At 34.7% G+C, this 21020-nt stretch overlaps 1 protein-coding gene across 1 annotated transcript in view; it reads left to right on the top strand.

Annotated features, from left to right (window-relative positions):
* Positions 1-3276: 3276 nt before the first annotated feature.
* Positions 3277-21020, top strand: part of MS3_00002222 (uncharacterized protein) — a 65252-nt gene continuing 47508 nt past the window's right edge. The window contains exons 1-3 of the mRNA XM_051209795.1: positions 3277-3333; positions 10806-11149; positions 12958-13065. Of these exons, the coding sequence (XP_051075261.1) occupies positions 11090-11149; positions 12958-13065 (168 nt within the window). The 5' untranslated portion in view covers positions 3277-3333; positions 10806-11089. The remainder of the gene's footprint in view (positions 3334-10805; positions 11150-12957; positions 13066-21020) is intronic.

Below are 21020 nucleotides of genomic sequence, written 5' to 3' on the forward strand. Positions count from 1 at the left end.
ACCTGGAACCACTGGACGGCCGTTTCGTCCTATCGTGGGACTCCTCAGCAGTGCGCACCCACGATCCTGCTTGCGGGATTCGAACTCAGGGTCGTCAGTCGCGCGCGCGAACACTTAACCTACTGGACCACTGAACCGGCATCCAATGGTGTTAATGTCTAACCTCAACCAATCCACGAAATTTCGCAACCATCTTCCATTGTACTGAGGTAGATAGCTGTCTCTACCCGACACGGATTAGCGCACTGCTGAGTAGTCCCATAATAGTACTCAAATACGTTTAGTCGTTACCGCCTGTGTTCACGGGATTCAGAACTGCCATGTCGGCTGTTATGAAATAATAATCCACATTTTCAACTTCAATCCAAACCCGACCTAACTCAGTAACATCGGTGATATTTATCTCACTTCTTGGATGATTTATATCTGCCAGTCATATTTTATCACTGTCATATACACTATTTTCAAATTAAACTATATCACTGAATAGTAATCCTTACTCACCTGAACAATTGTTAGTGACTGAAGTATGCAGAGTTTTGTTTCCCTCTGAAAATGTAACGAATGTTTGGATAATACTTTAAATAAACTAGTCTTTCAACCTTCTACGCAAAACATATATCTATTAAGTAAACTGTGGAATGAACATACGATTTCTGAAATGCAACTTTTGATTGCGTCATATATGACTTTTTCTTTTCGATGACCATAATGTGACCCTGGATCAATACGTTTTTGATAAAATGAATAAATGCATGGAGTATTCCTAATACAACATTATAAGGGTTTGTATGATTATTAAAATTATTTGAATTAATGTGCTAACTAGGAATTTCCGTAATAGTGCAATTTACAGCGAGTAGAACTACATGAGCACAAATGGGCGTATTGTAATTGGAAATCGAAACCAGTGGGCAATCAAGTACATCAGTTCGTACAAATACCACAGTTTGCTGTCATAAAACAAACTGAAGAATACCTTAAACCTGGTACATTGGTATTTTCGTTTTTTAGTAGGTGTAAGTTTTTATTAACCGAATGAATCCAAGTAATTATTTTAAGTATATATCAGCTTTGTTATTTTGTATACCATTAGCACTAGTTTAGGTTCAGATGAATATCGCAAAATAAATGAGTATTCGTTCTCAAATAATGCTAATTAATCACAACATCTGTGGCGGAATTCGAAACACCAAGCACTGAATATCTGGTTTGGGGTTATACTGAAGAAACCTAAATGTTAACTACTCGATTTCAACCCAGACGTCAGCTGTTGTACCTAACTGTCAGCAAAGTACAGGTGAGCATGATTCTGTAAATCTAAATTTCACTAAAGAGAATTTGGCATTAGGAAGTCCTAACATGGTTATGTATTGGTTTATCAGTATAATCACTAGTAGTATTAATGTCATGGACTTGACAACTGTCATTTGTAAACTCGACATTCTTAACGATCAAAAGACTTATGAGTTAATGTTGGACTGTTCGCCTTTGGGATTATTTATTCAAGGCGCACTAGACCTGTTTTCCGTTGATTCCTATCGCATTCGGTGTTACGATTGACCCACCTTTTTACCTGTTTATGCTGTCAGTTTATAGTGTCAGAATTGTTTTCATGAGCTAAGATATGCTTTCCTTACTTTTTCACCATGGTGCCATGGGTGTCTTAAATGATATGAGAATTTCGATCCACTACTTCCAATTTATTTTGATTCTCCATCATTTGTTGTCAAGTTCTTGTGATGCTAGTTTTTAGTGGAAATTACACAGTAATAGTCACCATTCCTAAATAATCGAGCGGAAAAAATGACTGAAGGCGGTAGGTAAGTCACACTTAGTAAACATAGAAACGTGAATTCCTGATGTGTAATTTTTGAGAAAATTAAGTAGGATTTCGACTTGCTAAAACATTGTCAACTGTCTTTTTTAATTCTGCAAACAACAGTCTCCCAATTTTATTGGAACTTAAAATGGTAGTTAACTACGAACAAAAAAGTTAACATTTAAAACATACATTTGTAAACATGAGTAAAAGATTTCTTACAGAAGCCTGTAGAGACCATAAGTAGCCTCAAAGATACATGGTAATTCAAAGGTGAAAACGCGAGTTTGCCTAGTGTGTGAGTGGATTATTAATCTCGTCAAGGTTAGCACGCATATATATTAGGGCATTTGTATCACATTTTTAGTCTTTTTGTTCTGGATAGCTGGTTGAGCAAACACTTATAGTGGACTTTTAACTGGATCGGATAGGAAAACATAAAATAGTTCTTCCTATAAGTACTTGAAATAATGGTTTAAGTGTATTAGAAAGAATGGCATTGCAGAAAGAACAGTTAATAAAAGATTGTGTGGAACGATACTATGCACACAAAACAACCGTTTGATCATTGTGGGTGAACTTATTTTATGTCATTTAACGTTCCCAACCACTGTGTACGAGTAGTGAGTATCCAAAAGAAATTACATTATAAGGAAAAATAATATTAATTTGAGTATAATAGCCTGAACAAGTCTTATTTTGTCAGGTTTTCTCCAACTAGAACATAATTGATCGAAATGAAGTTGGTGAGACATAAATGTATGCTCGTTGAATTGCCTAAACTTCATGTATTTCTAGTCTGTTATTCCCCGTTTTCATATTCGACTAACAGGTCACATTTCTGCACAACCATAGTCGCAAATAGTTAATTTCTTAAGAATGTTACTCGTAGGAGATTCAATTTCGGATCGCAACACTTCGAAGGTACCAATGTTTGACATTCACTTCCTGGCTACTAAAAAGCAAACATTTAGTGTCAAAATGCTCACCGATGAATAACTTTTACGGTACAACTGTCCATTAAACATTTATCAAAAATCATCTCACCTAAAGGAAGCGCTACTTCTTTCTAACGTCTTTTCAGAGGATTGATATACAGTAAAGCATATTCATCGTTTGATGATTCATGTGCGTTGCTTAATCTACCTAGCAAGTAGGTGTCCGAAAGTTACTTATGATTCCCTATACGCTTTATTTCTCTTAATTTATAAATCACAAACCTCAAGTGTTATAAAACAGGGCAAATCATGATTAAGTAGGAACTGTTTCTTCCTTTTGTTTGTTTATAAATTTGGCTATGTGACTAACAATGACAATACTCCATTCCTATTTGTTCATGTCGTAGGTATGAGTTATGTGTGTCCTTAGACTTTATCGATCAGTTTAATACGGTCTGTCTTCTAACTACCATTTGATTGGCGGGTTTTGGGCATGAGAATTAGTCCTGAGTACTCTCAGACTTAGACATTGAGTAAAATCTAGAAAAATAATTTGAACAGTACTCGCCATCGGTAGGTCAACATTTCTTATTTCCTTTTAAAGTTGATTTGGGTTTTCTATCGTTCACCAACCGGCTTTTCAAATATTTATTGAAATATCTCGTGGGATTATCATTAGTCCAGGTACTTTAATTAATAACCATCCAGGTTTGAATTTCTTAAGATCTTGTCACTGGAAAGAAGCCTGGAATTTAGCTTTTATGTTATATAATATGTTAGAAGTAGATTCCGAATAGGATTTAAAAATGGTGGTGGCAATTATATACGGAGTCGAACCCAAAATTCACGAGTTTCATGGGGACAGTGACACTAAGATATTGGCTTGAAATCGAGTTGTAAACATCTTCAACTTCATTTAGTTTACGATTTAGAGCAACCACCATTAGATATCATCGATTGGCAGAGAGTATGTGAAGTTTTTAACACAACACTACTCGAAAAACAGGAAAATACACTCGTTTTTAAAAATGGAGACTGGAAATAATACTTTTTATACTAACTGGGTATGTTAGTTACAAACAGATACTGCTTTATATTATCAGTCTAAATCTTGTTATTTGAAAAGTTATGCTTATATGGTACTGTTAGTAAGTACAAGCATACAACTTAATGAAACAATTTCTCGTTAACATATATGATTTATTAGTAATCCATGAAAAATGGGAAATTCTAAGTGAATTAATATCTTAAACGAATTCCATTTTTGTTAAAATCAGTACCTTGGATGAGTGACTTTGTTTATACCGTTTTATTGTATGAGTTAACGGTTGTGATCGATGTCTGAATTCAGTTAGACCTAAGATGGAATATTAAGGTTCTTTAGAAACCATAATATGTTTTCCGATTGTTGATGTGCATTATATGTAACTTTTCCTTCTTGGTACGTCATGTGCTGCTTAAAATGGATTTATTGCTTCACAGACAATAAGCTCTATTATTCAAATTGATAGTTCACAGCACAGGATATGAAAATTTGTTCAGTTTTTAATAAAGCAGTACACTCTTGCCACATAAAGATTATTATGTTATTCATCCGTTTGCTGTTTGGCGAATTTATTTAGTACCTAAATTGTTTATTAATTAATTAGGATTTTGGCTAGGCTTAAGACCCAGGCCACATGTTTAATTCCATTCAGGACTCAGCTGAATATTCCTGCATCCTAGTATTTATACTAATATTGATACTCAAACGTAGTACCTATCACTCCAAACATCCTTACGTTATCTAAAAAGTTAACGAGTCCAAACAACCACTAATTTGTTCAAATAAAGTGGTTATTTATGCGCGATACCATGCAAAGTTTTTATCTTATGGAGGGAGCAATCTTGTCTTACGTTATCAATTTTTCCATTATTAAAATTGTTTCGAAAAGCCACATATTATGTCGGCGAGAGTTTGTTGTTCAAAGTCCTAAACATTCACCTTGACAGATATCTGTCTTCTGTCGGAGCATTTAGTTTACTAATGGGTGAGAGTATCAATGAGCGGTTCAGTAATAAATGAGTATTTATTAAACATTCTACCCGATCAATATATATTTTACTTCATAAAAAAGATATTCAAAAAATAGTTTTGATTCCTGGAATAAGTAATAAGAAAACATTTATCAAGATTAAGTAATACATTGGTGCAATTCCCATCAAATAATGTACTGTTTGAAATATATTTTGCCTGACACAAATACAATGTCCTCATCATCTCGTCGTTTAGAAACGATTTGAACAGCTTTATATTGAAATGAAGGCTTGAACATATGGTTGGAAACGAATACCGTACTTCAGAAAAATTCCAAATACACTATGAACGATTGGGCAACATATCATTGTATGTATCGATTTACATATACTTTAGTAATTTCCTAAAGAGTAGTAGTGATAATGTAAACACGACCGAATATGTACGTAAATATCCGCAAAACAACAGAATTTTGACCGTCCAATAATATAAGACGATTAAAAAGCTTTCCTCATGTACCACTAAATAGGTTCTAGAAATATATAAAATTGACCTCAGAAAGGTTCATATAATAGTGCATAGTAGTTTTGTGAGCCTTTTTATCTGTTCGTATCACCGGCAACCACAATCTCCAACTTTACTAAGATTTATGTTTATGGTAACGCAACATCGGCGATATCGAAAGGAGTGGATAACATCTTTCTTTTCCTATTATACTCCTCGTTTTTATATTCCCATTGACCTGACCTAAAACTCAGTGATTTTGATCATATATATAATATTATAGTATATTACTATCTCATTGTCAATAATCACTATAAATAGTTGGTGTGTCTATTGTTTAGAGTAAACAAAAATATCAATTTGATGTCCACAGGATAGTTTCAAAGTTTTATTTTTTTGTTATAAAGTCTAATTTTATTAGTACTTTTCTTAAATTTTAAGCAATTCGAAATGAAACTGTGTGGACTTGTGAGGAAATGGTATAGAGACGACCTTAAGCGATTCTTAAAATGACTGTATGACTTTGAAGCGACTTTTTAGCCAATAAGTAGACGGTCTGTATAAATTAAAAGTATTTCGCAATAGAACGAATGAAATCTGTTAGTTTGATGATTTTAGAAAGTTCATTAATTTTCCAAGGTTTATAGTCAGCCTTATCAACGCTAAAGGGTTTCTTCCTCAAAGCTGCACATGGTTTTGTGATAAATTTGTTATCGCTCATAAACCATTTCTTAATAAATTTATTGAAGGGTTATAGGTGAACCGTTGTTGCCGCCACATCAATATGAACAACTCATGGGCATATATATATATATATATATATATATATATATATATATATATATATATATATATATATATATATATATATTTGGAGTCTACACATGAAAATGTGAGTACTTGATGCCGGTTCAGTGGTCTAGAGGTTAGGCGTTCGCGCGCGAGACCGAAGGCTCTGGGTTCGAGTTCCGTGTGCTTGATCGTGACTATGCACTGCTGAAGGGTTCCATACTAGAACGAAACGGCCGTCTAGTGCTTCCAGGTTTTCAATGGTGGTCTAGCTTAGATCGACTGATGAATTCAACTGTGAAAGTACTTGATACATTTAACACTTCATTTTTATGACTTAGCGACAAAAAGAATTGCATCTAGAGTTTTCTGTTTCCGCTATGAACGTGTCAATGTAACAGATTCCAAAATGCTATATGAATTACCCGTGTGTAGTGAAAGTTATGGTTTGGAAATTACACTTAGCAATCACCCACTAAATGAACAGAAAAATGTCCGAAAAGTTTTGATGCCGCACATTCATTGAACATCAAAATTTGAATGAACAACTAGAGCCAAGAAAAAAGACATTGGTTTCTGAATTTCGCTCAGAAACTCGAAAGTAGTTTGTTCGACTCTGATTGGCTTGCCCGTATACTATATTTTTACCAAAGAAATATCAGTCTATTTACTCAGTTTATTTGCTATGATTATAAGACTTGACTTTGCGTAGCTAAGCTAAAAAAAAAGCAAAGCGAAATACGTTCGCGGAATAAAACAAACGACACCTTTTGTAACGCTATCTCCACCATTTTCAGTCACGCAAAATCATTCATATTAATGATTATGGCATTGAAATTGCTACTTTCAAACAGTTAAACGGTATATTGACTATATACGATATGCATTTCGCTTTCTAATTACAGTATTATTTACAAATTAGGGTACATTTGTAAAGTCGGTGAAAATGCTTACATCTAATGTATACTATAGGTATCACTTGAATAAATATTGAGATATTTTGTTCGTTTCTTACATAAAAACAAGATGCTAGGATTAGTTGACAAATCATTTCAGTAGGTTTGATTTATTTATACATATTCAAGTTGGGATTGATATGACAGACATGACACGCAGCACGTGATTTGTTATAGCTCAGAGTATTTTTCATATGTATGATTTCATCATAATTAATAAATAAAATAGGTGTACAGTCTATATATAAGTGTATTTTCTACTAGGGTCGTTGTGTTTTGTGTTTAATAAGTTTTCACTTGTACCAGTCTTGGTACTCTTACTTCGCGTCGTGGAAATTGCTGTGGTTTCCTGTTTTACAAGTATAAGGAATAAGCGATTCCGATATGACAATTAGCGTCGACCGGACATAACAATTGGCGATGTAGTCATAGCGATTGACGACCAGTTATAACAGGAATATTATTACAATTTTATCTCAAAAGGATTGTAAAAATCTTTCAGAACTAACTCTTAAAAAATATTTCATTTTCACGGGTTCTTAGTAAAGTTAGGCTCTTTCACTATAAATAATCAATATTCACTATTTAAATGATTCTTGTGATAACCTAAGTTTACTGTTATTAAATCCCAAATAAACCATACCTTTAAGTTAGTTGTTACTCCGATATATAAATATATAAATATATATATATATATATATATATATATATATATATATACTAAGTGGCATTCATTGAATACTTTGATAGAGAGCGAACGTAATTCATGATGCAATTTATTTGGTTGTATCATTCGATGCGAGTATATTTAATGAAACATGATTTTTATTTCGTACATTCGTGAAAGAAAACCTAGAGTAGATAAGATCTAATCAAGCTAGCTATAAGGGCTAGGTCATATGAGAAGTCCAAATCGTTTAGTTGCATTCAACCTGTCCAATTTATTCCGTGCTTCCCGTCAGATATAGAGGTCTTCATAATCCAGTCGACCACCAGAAGAAAAAGGAAGGGAGAGACTAGTCAGCCTTATCTGACTCTGGCCCTCACTTGGAATACATCTGCCAGCTGTCCTCCATGCACCACTTTGCAGTGTAGTCCGTCGTATGAATTCGCATGATTAAGATATTTTCAGGTACACCATACTGTGAAACGCTTTCTCATAGCCATAGAAGTTGATGAATATTGACGAGTTCCATTCAATTGACTGTTCAACAATGATGCGTAGTGTCGCGATTTGGTCTGTGCAAGATTGGTCCTTACGGACTCCGGTCTGTTGATCTCGAAGTTGAGCGTCTCCTGAGTGTTTCATCCGGTTGAAAAACACTATTGAAAACTTTTCCTTGTACCGATAATAGTGTGATGCCTCTACAGATGAGTTCTCACACTTGCTCATATCGTTATACTTTGTAATGTTGATGATGTGTCTTTCTTTGCAGTCTGTCAGTGGCACTTGTTGCTCCTCCCGAATCTTCGTGATTAGAATATGTTTGTAGTATGTTTGTAGTTAGTTCTATGCGCGATATCAGTGTTGCAGTTGGTATTTTGTTGGATGTTGCTATTTTCCCACTGTTGATTTGTTTGATGGTCATGCTGATTTGTTCTGATGTTGGTGGAATGAAATCTACAGGAAGATCTATGTGTGCTGCTTCAATGTCCGATATGTTTAGTCGGTTTCGTGTATTCAAGAGTTCCTAAAAGTGTTCTACCCATCTGTTTTTCTGTTCCTGAATCTGAGTGATTGGCTTACCTTGTTTTTGCTTGATTGATCTCTCTGGTTTACTATATTTACCTCATAGTTTCTTCCTTGTGTCATATGGTTGTCTGATATTTCCTTCTGTTGCAGGTTATTTCTCTGTGTTTGCTAGATGTTCTACGTGTTTCTGATTGTTGGCTCCAATGTTATTCTTCAGTTCTAGCGCTTAGTGCGACACCAACGCTGTCAAAACCAGATGAAGGTCCTCAGATAAACTCACGTGAAACAAGCTTTCCGAAGCGACAGATGGGGAGCGAATTTGCAGTATTTCACTTGAGTCTTGAATACGGGTTTCGGATAGACAACAGCCATCGATATGAAAACTCCTAAAGACAGCCAATTTTATCTGTTGTTCGATCTGCATTAGTGTGCGAACGTTGAAGGAGGTCAGTTTGAATGGTATACTTGGTTTCAGAAAGACTGTTTCAGTATTCGTATTCGGTGATAGCATTCAACTTTTAACCAGTCACTGACTCGACATAATTTAGATAGTACAGGGTTCCCACCATAGATACGCAACATGAGGAATATATAAATGATGTAGTATAAACGAAATAAAAAGGAATGTTATCCGATGATTACGAATAAGATTTGTCTGAAAGTTGAAGCAAGATAAGTCTTTCCAGTCGTAGTTATCATTGATTTGTGTGAGGGCTATGTTACTGTTCATGTGCCCAAACCGAAGCAGGTGGTTTTCTTAGGAGTTTATTGGCCTGTGGGTCTGACTCATATTAGATCGTAATGAATGTTTGTTATCATCTATCCTCGTATATAATCATCGACTTAAATCGCGTTAGTCAATAACGGAATTAAATAAGTCAAATAATGAGAATGTACTTTTGAATACATATATTTTGTATATGAAGCGAATGGAATAGAGAGAAGAGAAACGACGCGCAGTGGAGATGGAGGGTAAGCCAACTCCCATTTGACCCAGCGTTGATCAATATTTATAGTTACACAAAAATAAGTTACAGACATGTGATGAGTAATGGGATAAGAAATGTACACACACATATGCGCTCATATAAAAACAGTCAAGTTTGATAAGCGAATAAATAGCAAGGTCAGAATGTGACTCAAGTAGAATGAATAAAATGGGCTGTCCGAAAGCGAGAATAAGGTATATGAGCTTAACATATCGACCGACACTACAGGAGGCCACACCCAGAGCCTTTGACCTAAAGATTCTAATCCACAAGGCAGTGGAGCATCGTAAGGAGATGTAGTCCCATGGTAGCCAGTGACCAACGACTGGTTCATACGCCATTTGTTCCTTCAGGATACTGGAGTCCACGTGCACGATTGGTGTGGAATCAGGGTTTTCCAACTCCCCTAGGTGGACTCTCCATGTCCACCGACCCGGTTAAAGCGCCGGATATTCGTTTATCGTCTTCTAAATTCCGTAAACAACACCCCCACCGCGAGAAGGCAGTTAGTAGGACGTCCCCGAGAGCGTCTGTATACGCGTGGCCATTTGAGAGCATTTCGAGAGGGAGAGAGGACTCTCCTCACTCTCGAACGTACCAGGGTGTTTGAGGGCGGGTTTCGATGGATATCTACTCCTTGTGATGATGCTTCTTGCGGCCCACCACCTCCTGAAACGTTGAAGTTAGTTCTTCTTTGATCCTTTTCCAGTTGTTTTCCATGGTGGTTGCTTCTTCTTTGAATAGATCTTGTAGGGTTTAGAACTTTTTGTTGAGAGCTATTTTGAATTCGTTGAGTTTGTCAGTATGTCGAGGGAAGACTATATCAAACATTTGTAATTCTGGTTTTCCGGTTGTTTAGTGTTTCGTTGGCTTAAGTGTCATCTCGGTAGCCACTAGGTGGTGATCTGAAATCATGTCAGCTCGTCTCTTTGTTTATACGTCTCTCACTGATCTTCCGGATTGTTTGGTGGTGCAAATATGATCGATGTGGTTCTGTGTAGTGTGATGCAGTGAGACCCATGTAACTTTGTATATGCGTTTTGTAAATTATATATATATATAATCATTTAATGTTTAGTTTCTTATTTGAAATTCAGACAGAATGAGAGGAAAAGAAAACGGATTACAAATATTTTTATGATACAGAACGATTTCTGTCATTAAAATGAACAAGTAGTATTTGCTTACAAACTAGTCAAGTAGTGACAGCCAGTCATATTCGCATGTGAATACATGATATGAAATATTCATTTAATTTTTTCCATACTAACATATATATATATATATGTATATCACGCAATAATAAACAATACGTTAGTCAAAATAAATAAAGCAGAAAAAAACAGCACATACATACAACAACAATATTTGTCTAGAAGTTATGGCTACTCATGAAAATTACGAAGTGTCTATTGAACGTGATATTACAGAAGAAAATGAAGTAAGTCTAAGTGTTCTCTTTCTACTGTACTTATATTCATAAAATATTTTTAATTGTTATTCATTTGACAATTATATATATATGAGTGACAATATTAAACTCAATAAAAATGAACAGGTTTTCATTTTTATCATTGGTAAAATTTTTAAAATGTTATTTTCTCTGTTGTGAATGAATTGTTTAATTGGGAATGCTTTCCTTGTCGTTCTGGAAAGCATCTTCAAGTAGACCCTGTTTTCAACTAGTTGTTTCCGAGTTTATTGTACTCATATATACGTTTGTTCTCGTTGGCTGTATTGTTCAGTTGACTTCTGATAATGTAGCTGATTTTTTTCTGAATCTATTAGTAAATTAAGTCTATATCGATGTGTGTGAGGCATTTTCTTCTTCGTGACCAGAGTACAAAAGCACCTCTTTCGAATCTAGTCTTTTCTGTCCAGATTGGGTCCAATGGGTTTCAGTGACTCCGAAAACCGTCAAGTTGTTTCTCCTCATTTTCTTAGCTATTTGATTGGTCCTCCCGGTTTCCTACATTGTGTGGACATTCCATGTGCCTATATTAATTGTCGCTCTGATTGCCAGAAGAGGCACTGGCCTCTTGACTTCCAAAGTATATCGGCTTTCACCATGACTTGTCATAATTTTTCTGAATGAAGATCTTTCAACTCAAGGGACAGGGTTTAAATGGTTTAAATTAATTATTCTGGTTAGGGTTTTTTAGCAAGGTTGTTTTCTACGACATGGGGTTGCTGAACCATTGTCCAACTCTCCTCCTTTACCGGGTGCCGGAACCAGCAATAGCTCTAGAACTACAGGCGGAGTTGTATGTATGTATATATAGTCGTAGTTATTATGATAATTATCATGTGACATAAGAAGGATGAAAGTATAAATTAAAAAAATGATGTTTATTCTTACCCTGCATTTGGTCTTTTGTTTTTATATATAAATATTCTTAACAAGTATATATGTGGTCAGATCTTTTGAAATGTATTGCGCATATATATCATAGTTCTGATTATCTTCGTCTTCTGATTACGCTATTCAAATTTGTCAAAGGGACTAATCGCTTTGAAAAGTGATAATTTTGATTTTATAACCTGATGAAGTTTGATAAAGAAGTTGATTGGAACCAACTGTTCACTCTAATATGAACGAGATAATCAATTCAATTTTTTATATCTCAGTGTAAAACGGGAAAATGATGGAAATTTTTAAATAGCCTAATTAATGTAAACAAATATGGTAAGCACTACTGAATTTTACAAATATTTAAATGAACAAGTGGCATAATCTCGGATTTCACTTTGAATTAAAACATGTTCACCTTCTACACTTTTATTTTTTTATGAGTAAATCTAAAGAGCGTCATCAGTTCGATGTTTTCTTGAAATTTATGCATTTCACCATCGTTTCTCATATTGGTGCTAAACTATGGGTTTCATGTTAGAATACGTTAGTACATTTCTAATGTTGAAAGGGTTAATGTTTTCCATTCTATTTGTCATGTTAAGTCACTTAAAATGATGATCTTATATCAAATTGATTGGTAGGTTTCGATCAACATTTGGAGTTAGACAAATGTACGATTGATTACTGTTATCAATTAATATAACTTGCTCCTTGTCAAAATACAATACTGAAGGTGATTTAATTCCACATACTTTATTCCAGGCTCTACTTTGATTATCATTAAATACATGTCTGACTAAAATACTTCAAATAAGTTTATTATCCTCATATTGACTATCCAAAAATGACTTCTGTATAAATATTCACCTCATATCAATTTGTTTAAATTATTATAGATTTCAAATTATCATTTAATAGTTGGTGCGATTCTAGATGGAAATTTGGAATTGATAAACCATTTATTTACCCAACGCAACAGTTTCAACTTTAAAAACTTGGATGAGGTAAGATGAATTAAACTTGTCGACTTTGTTTGTTTTTAGTTACCTTGAAAACCTCTTGGTGTTGTGAAATTGTTTTTGGATTTCGAAGCTTTTTATTATTTCATTTAAGTAACCATTAAAAATTCGTAAATTTAAACAAAACAAACAGTTTTTGTCCTCACTGTGAAATCCATTATCACTAAATATTTATCCTACAGAGTTCTCACATTTATTTAGCTTTCAAACCTTGTGGGAAATGCATTACTATTCAATTTGTATGTGTAATTGATAGCAACCGTTTCTCTTGACACTTTGTTATTGTTTCAAGGATTGTCAGATTAAATTACTTTTTCTACTAATGAAAATCAAGCAATGAGAATACAAACTGCACAATGTTATCATATATTTCCACTAAAATTACTACGTCCTAAACATCATTGGGAAGATTCAAACAACTAATACAAATGAATAACTTATCCTTACCCATCAATTCTGTAAGCAGTTGAAGATTTCATGATTGTAGTTGTATTTATTTCAGAATATATGACAGAATTTTATTCGTTTAAAGAAAAATATTCAAATCATAATCTTTTTCTGTAATAATTAAAATCAAAGATACATTTTCGTAACAATAGGTTATTGACATTTTACCATTTAATTAACTCGGATACAAATTAAAAGGTCAGTGAAAAAAAGGACAAATTCTTTGAAAATTCTCATATACTATTATTATTGTTATGTAAAAAGAAAAAAAATATCTGAAAAGATGAAACTATGTTTCTCAAACGTGACCTAATTACTTTCATTATTTGACAATAACGTATTTCGATGATAGTTTAAACTAATTAGGGTTATAGAAAACTGTTTCTGTTGGATTTTAAATATTAATTGTTAAACAAAAAATATTATCTAAGAAGTCTATTTATGGAAATAATGCACTGTTGAACAATTGATGTTGGAAATATAAATCATATTTTCGATCGTAGTAACTGGTTAGTGTGATTCTTGCAGTGACTCCTAAAGAATCTAGGTGTGTCCTATTGAAAAGATTCAAAAAAACAAAAAAACGTTCAGTGTTTCCTGGTTTCCCGTAGCTTTCTAACTAAGTTCGTTCCTTGGTGTAAAGTGGAAAAATCAACAGCCTTCCCTGTAGTAATAATAATCACGTGCTCACAAGTGACTAATATTAAGAGGTAATTCTCGGAGTTCTACTGAGAAGCTGTGACCAGCTGGTTGGAACGAAGTTAAGAGTAACACAGTTATCTGCTAAGGGTTTGGAAAGATGATTGTGCAGTATCACGATCTGATTTAAGAATGAAAGGAAAACTATTCGATGACTATTCATTAGCTCAAATATTAAGTGCTGCCTGAATGTTCTAAAGGCCTGGATTCAATACTCGGTAGAATCATGAATGTACATTGCTGAGGAGTCGCACACGAGAACGAAACACCTGTTCAGTACCTCCTGGTCTTCAGTGGCTTCCTAGCTAATGTTAGTTCACGTTGTAAACTATAAGACCTAACAATTTGCACAAAACCCCTTTACTAAACATAAAATAGTTATCTAGTATTTACCAGTTTTTAGTGATTCTTCAGTTGCCGTTACTCCGTGATAAAAACCATCGTCTATCTTGACTACTTATTAGTTAGGTTGATATCTGATAACAAAAGTTTGGAGTTTAACTTATACTAAATATTTTCCTCTTTAAAATGTACTATTTTATTGTCTTGACAAGGATTGAACTCAAAAAACCACTTTCTCATGTAAATTTATGAACTGAAGATCGTAAGTTTTTTCATAATGTAATGCATACTTTTAATTTCTATCCATCAAGATCATTGCATGCATAAAAATCAAAAGCTTTTTGAAATAAAATAACCTTTCTGTTTAATTGTACATTTGGAACTTCTTTATATATGCAATAAAAAACTAACAACCTTCAAATTTAGGAGTTATTAGATAGAGAAATCTAAGTTTTAACCTTTTCATTTCCAAAAGAAAACCTGGAAAGAAAGCAGGACATCCAAGATAATCTATTTTCGTTTATGTTCTATGGACTCAAAGCTAAGGCTGACAATTAAAGATTTCGGCTAACCAATAGTATTATGATCTTAATTTAACATCAATATTCTGACAAAAAACTTCTTATAATATGTAAATGAAGACTATCTGTTTGCCGGAACTCATTTTTTACTGGGTTCAATAGACAAATACTTAACTGGTTAAACTCTGTCTAGATAGAGTGTATTTTACAGAGGAAGGATCTATACTAGTAGGTTTACCGACTGATAGTATGAACATTAACGGGAAGTAATCTAAGTAAGCAGCATAATACATTGTTTTTTATGTTTTAAGAGCACTTAGGTAATAAAACATGTTTATTATTGTGCCAGTAAAGTGCCGGTCTAATCTATAACAATAAATATGGACACTTTAGACTAATAAGTCAACTGGGAATTGTAAATATTTAAGATACGGTAAAAAATTTGATTCACTGCTTATATTTCCCTTAAATTTTCAGTTATTTATTATAATAATTAAGACACTTGAACGATATTTCAGGACATCAACGTAACGATATAATATTCTGTTTCATTATTTCGCAGAAGGGCAAGAAGTTGGATAGGACATACTAGTTTTGGAGTTAGGAATTTCTTAGTTGAGTCAGACGTTTTTATAATGTAACTACTACACTCTAAGGTGAATTGTTTTTAGTGGAGTTTCATTCTTTGAGCTGGATGCTTTGGCGACGAGCTTTCATTGTTCTTTTGAATAACATAATCAGAACACACTTCAGGTAGAAGTGGAGTATTTGGATTTCTCTACATATGACCAACAACTTTTGCTGTCGATCTTGATCTTGATTGGTTATTTTTGACCTCTCATTATCTGCCTTTTTATTTTGATTGTATCTCCCTTTGATATAATTCTCGTTCCCATATCTGTCCGTGATTTTTCCTACTGATTGTTAAGTTGGATCGATGTCGATGTGTTTGTTGATTGCTGACTGACCCGAGTGTCAAGCTTCTAAAGATACTCTGGTGTTCTTAGCATTTCATGAATCTAGGATTTCAACATTTTCTCAGACGAATGTGAGTCCACAATTGTCCACATGCATTGATATAAGCTAACTGATGTCCATGAAGTCGAAGATGGAGGGGTCGTTTGCTCTTTCCGATATATTTTTTTCGCAAGTAGAACAATTTATTTTATAGATGACCCTATCGAGATACATTCTCGAATTCTAAGAACTTAAGTAGTATAAAAATAGCTAGGCGATTGAATTACCAGCAATAAAAACGCAACAGGAAATTGACTTCGAAAGAACCAAAATTAAACCGAATGTATTTGTAACGTCTCAGCGAAAGGATTTGAAGAAAATATTTCCTTAAAAAAGCTTGGACCAGATTGCCAGGCGAAACTTTGAATTTACTCCAAAATTCATTCGTTGAGATTTTACAAATACATTCTTCCTCTTTAATGTCTCAGATTAACTCGGCGCCCAAATACTGTGAAACTATTCGATCAAATTTAGACGAAAGTTCTTAATTAATTACATATTACATTTTTAAAAAAATGTTGATTAGCGGGAATTTCGATAAATACTGTTTAGCCATAGTCAGTTTATATAGACTACAGATTGAAAATTTTGCACCAACTTTCCATGCTAACAGTAAAGAAGTTCTTTCGGTTTTTAATTCTTCTAAAATGAATATAAGTTAAAATATTTGACGATCAATCGATTTTTGTCGAGATATTTATTTTGACGCATGAGGATTTCAGACAATTCTGTACAGCTATGTTCTTTTTGCAAATATTTTGATGATTGTTAGGCTTTATGACAATTTTTGACAGATTCACTTTCATCTTGTAATATTCTCTTAAAAGACTTGGTCTTAGTGAGTTAAGTTTCCTTCTTACATTTGTCTTTAGTATTCACTGACCTTCTCCTGATGTTTTTTCTCTTCATCTTCCTATATTCTTTGAGTGAACAGCTATATTCGCCAATTCTGTCTTAAATCTTATTTTGACATGTACTTCATTCATATATTTATCTACCTTATAGAGTTGTTATATGGGTTGTCTTTCAGATCTCATTTTTACTTGTTACTCCAATTTTATTACTCTTCAGCTGTTACGCAACTATAGATACTGATTGAATTTTAGCACCTATCAATGATGTAGTAATCCCCCATTTTTATTATAGACCACTATATGTAAAAAATAACTATATCTAGCCTGTACAGCACTAGTAAATAATAACGTCGAGAAGAAAAACGCTTTTTCGAGGAAAAGTCTTCATTTTATTTAACGACTCAATATGTTTCTTTCGTTATTTGTTCATATCAACCATGGGAGGGGGAGTAGAACGTTTATATTTTTGACCGGAAATTATTTTTTTTATCTTGGAATATTTATTTGTCTAATTTTCGACTACATATATTACATATGTCTTCATAAAAAATAAGAATGATTTCAGACTGCATAATTAGTCCAGGTTGTATACAAAGTAAATCATATTTATAGTATAATATGAAGTTATTTTTCTACTTTTATTGATAAACATCTGTATATAGAATAAATCAAAATATTACTTGCTTACGCCTGTTACTCCTCGTGGGGTAGCGTAGGCCGCTCACCAGCATTTTCCACCCCACCCTGTCCTGGGCAATCCTTTCCAGTTCCTATTGATCCTTTCCATATCTGCTTCTATTTCGCGACGTAATATGTTCTTTGGTCTTCCCTTCAGGATTCCAAGTTAGGACTTGTCTCGTGATGCAGTTTGACGATTTGCGTAGTGTATGTGATATCCATTTCCATCGTCTTTTCCTAATTTCTTCTTGAGCTGGAAGCTGGTTTGTTCTCTCCCACAAAAGGCTGTTGCTGATGGTATCCGGCCAATGGATGTTGAGTATCTTGCGAAGACAGCTATTTATAAATACTTGTACCTTCTTGATGATGATTGTAGTAGTTCTCCAAGTTTCAGCTCCGTATATTAGAACTGCCTTGACGTTCGTATTGAAGATTCTCACTTTGATGTTGATTGAAAGTTGTTTTGAGTTCCATATGTTCTTCAATTATAGGAATGCTGTCTTTGCTTTGCCAATCCTCGCCTTTACATCTGGATCTGAACCTTCTTGTTCATCGATGATACTTGCCAGGTATATGAAGGATTCTACATCTTGTAGAGTTTCGCCATCAAGAGTGATTAGATTGTTGTTCTCCTTGTTATATTTGAGGACCTAGGTTTTCCTCTTGTGTATGTGGAGGCCTACTGATGCAGAGACTGCTGCTACACTAGTTGTCTTCCTCTGCATTTGTTCATGTGTAGGGGATAGAAGGGCTAGGTGATCTGCTTAGTCTAAATCGTCTAATTGGTTCTGAGCTGTCCATTGTATTCCGTGTTTTCCCTCAGATGTAGAGGTCTTCATAATCCAGTCGACTACCAGAAGAAAAAGGAAGGGAGAGAGTAGGCAGCCTTATCTGACTCTGGCCCTCACTTGGAATACATCTGCCAGCTGTCCTCCATGCACCACTTTGCAGTGTAGTCCGTCGTATGAATTCGCATGATTAAGATATTTTCAGGTACACCATACTGTGAAACGCTTTCTCATAGCCATAGAAGTTGATGAATATTGACGAGTTCCATTCAATTGACTGTTCAACAATGATGCGTAGTGTCGCGATTTGGTCTGTGCAAGATTGGTCCTTACGGACTCCGGTCTGTTGATCTCGAAGTTGAGCGTCTCCTGAGTGTTTCATCCGGTTGAAAAACACTATTGAAAACTTTTCCTTGTACCGATAATAGTGTGATGCCTCTACAGATGAGTTCTCACACTTGCTCATATCGTTATACTTTGTAATGTTGATGATGTGTCTTTCTTTGCAGTCTGTCAGTGGCACTTGTTGCTCCTCCCGAATCTTCGTGATTAGAATATGTTTGTAGTTAGTTCTATGCGCGACATCAGTGTTGCAGTTGGTATTTTGTTGGATGTTGCTATTTTCCCACTGTTGATTTGTTTGATGGTCATGCTGATTTGTTCTGCTGTTGGTGAGTATTTCTGCTTGTCGGCTTTAATGTTCTTCACTTGCTTGTTTTCTGTATATTCAGCGTGCGCCTTGACTTTCTCTGCTCGTGTTCAGCTGTTGTTCATTGCTGTTTTGTGTTCTTCCTTTCTTGAATCTTGTTTAATGTTTCGATAGAGATCCATTCTTTATGATGTTGCTACTTGTGGCCCGAAACGTCCTGACACGTTGAAGTTAATGCTTCTTTGATACCTTTCCCGTTGTCTTCTATAGTAGATTCTTTTTCTTTTAGTAGATCCTGTAAGGCTTGGAACTTGTTGTTGAGAGTTATCTTGATATCGTTGAGTTTGTTAGTATGTTGAAGGAAGGCTGTATTGAACCTTTTTAATGCTGTTCCTCCAGTTATTCAGTGTTTCTTTGGCTTCTGTTTCTTCTTGGCCACCACCGTGTGATGATCTGAAGTTATGTGAGCTCCCCCTCCTGGTTCTCACATCTGCCACTGTCCTTCAGAATTTTTTACTGATGCAAATATGATCTATCTGGTTCTCTGTGGTGTGACCGGTGAGATCCATGTAGCTTTTGTATACGTTTGTGTGGGAATATTGTGCTGCCTATAACCAATTTGTTGGAAACACACGGTTTGCAAGTCTCTCCCCACTTTTGTTTCTCTCTCCTAGTCTATGTCGTCCCATGATATCTTCATATCCGGTGTTGTCTATTCCAACTTTGGTGTTTAGATCTTCCATTAGAATGGTGAGGTCCTTTCTTGAGCACTTCGCTATGATTGATTGCAGCCTCTCATAGAATTGATCTTTAATGTCGTCGTTGCTATCATTAGTGGGTGCATAACATTGGATAACATTCATTGTGATTCCCTCCTTCTTTGTTTGAGATGATGCTTAGGTTCTGGATCCGTGTGATTCCCATTCCGCAAGTGCATTTCGTGCTTGTTTGGACAGCATTAGAGCAACTCCTTGAGTATGTGGGGCATTTTCCTCTTCATGACCGGAGTATAGCAGCATCTCACCTGTATCTAGCCTTTGCTGTCTAGCTTGGGTCCAATGGGTTTTGCTGATTCCCAGTACTGCCAATTTGTATCTCCTCATTTCCGTTGCTATTTGACTGGTCTTCCCGGTCTCTCACAGTGTACTGACGTCCCATGTACCTATAAAAATTGTTGCTCTGGTTGTTAGAAGGGTCATCGGCCTCGTGACTCCTGAAGGAACTCGGCTTTCACTATGAGGCGTCATAATTCTTCCTTCAACTTCCAGGGCAGAGTTTAAATGTTTGAATTCGTTTAATCTGGTTGGCATTTTTTTAGCATGATTTTCTACTGGATGGGGTTTCCGACCCTCATCCTATATCCTGGCTCGGGACCGGCAGTAATTCTAGAAGAGCTACAGGTGGAGTTAAATCGAAATATGATACTAAGAATTAGTTTACAATTTGTCTAATCAACACATTATTATCTCTGTTTTCAATGTGATCTCTGTATGAGTTATCAATCTTTCTGAACATGCGGACTTAAATAATTGATTTATTTGATTAGTTAAACCAGTGAGCTGAGAAAATGCAACTATGCCAAAATGATTCATATGAAAAAAATTTTTTTCTAAACATCAGGATACCTCTGATATTGTGTAATTTTTTTTGTCTGATTTATTCATATTGTCATTGGTAATAGGGAAAGAAACAATAATCAGTAATTTCTTTTCATTGACGATAATGATTAATGTAGGTTGATGTAAATGCTATTGCAATTCAATATCGAATTATTGATTTACTCGGTTTATAGTCATGTTTTCATGTGTATGTTTTAGTCATATTATCAGACTGTCTGAACAGATATAAATGAAATGATAAAGTTTAAATGAACTATTGAAAGTGAGACGTTTTGGCAACTAGGCTATCACTCTAGAGAAAATATCCAAGAGAAATAGGTACTAAC

This window comes from Schistosoma haematobium, chromosome 1 (assembly GCF_000699445.3).
Source record: "Schistosoma haematobium chromosome 1, whole genome shotgun sequence".
In the NCBI taxonomy this organism is placed as follows: domain Eukaryota; kingdom Metazoa; phylum Platyhelminthes; class Trematoda; order Strigeidida; family Schistosomatidae; genus Schistosoma; species Schistosoma haematobium.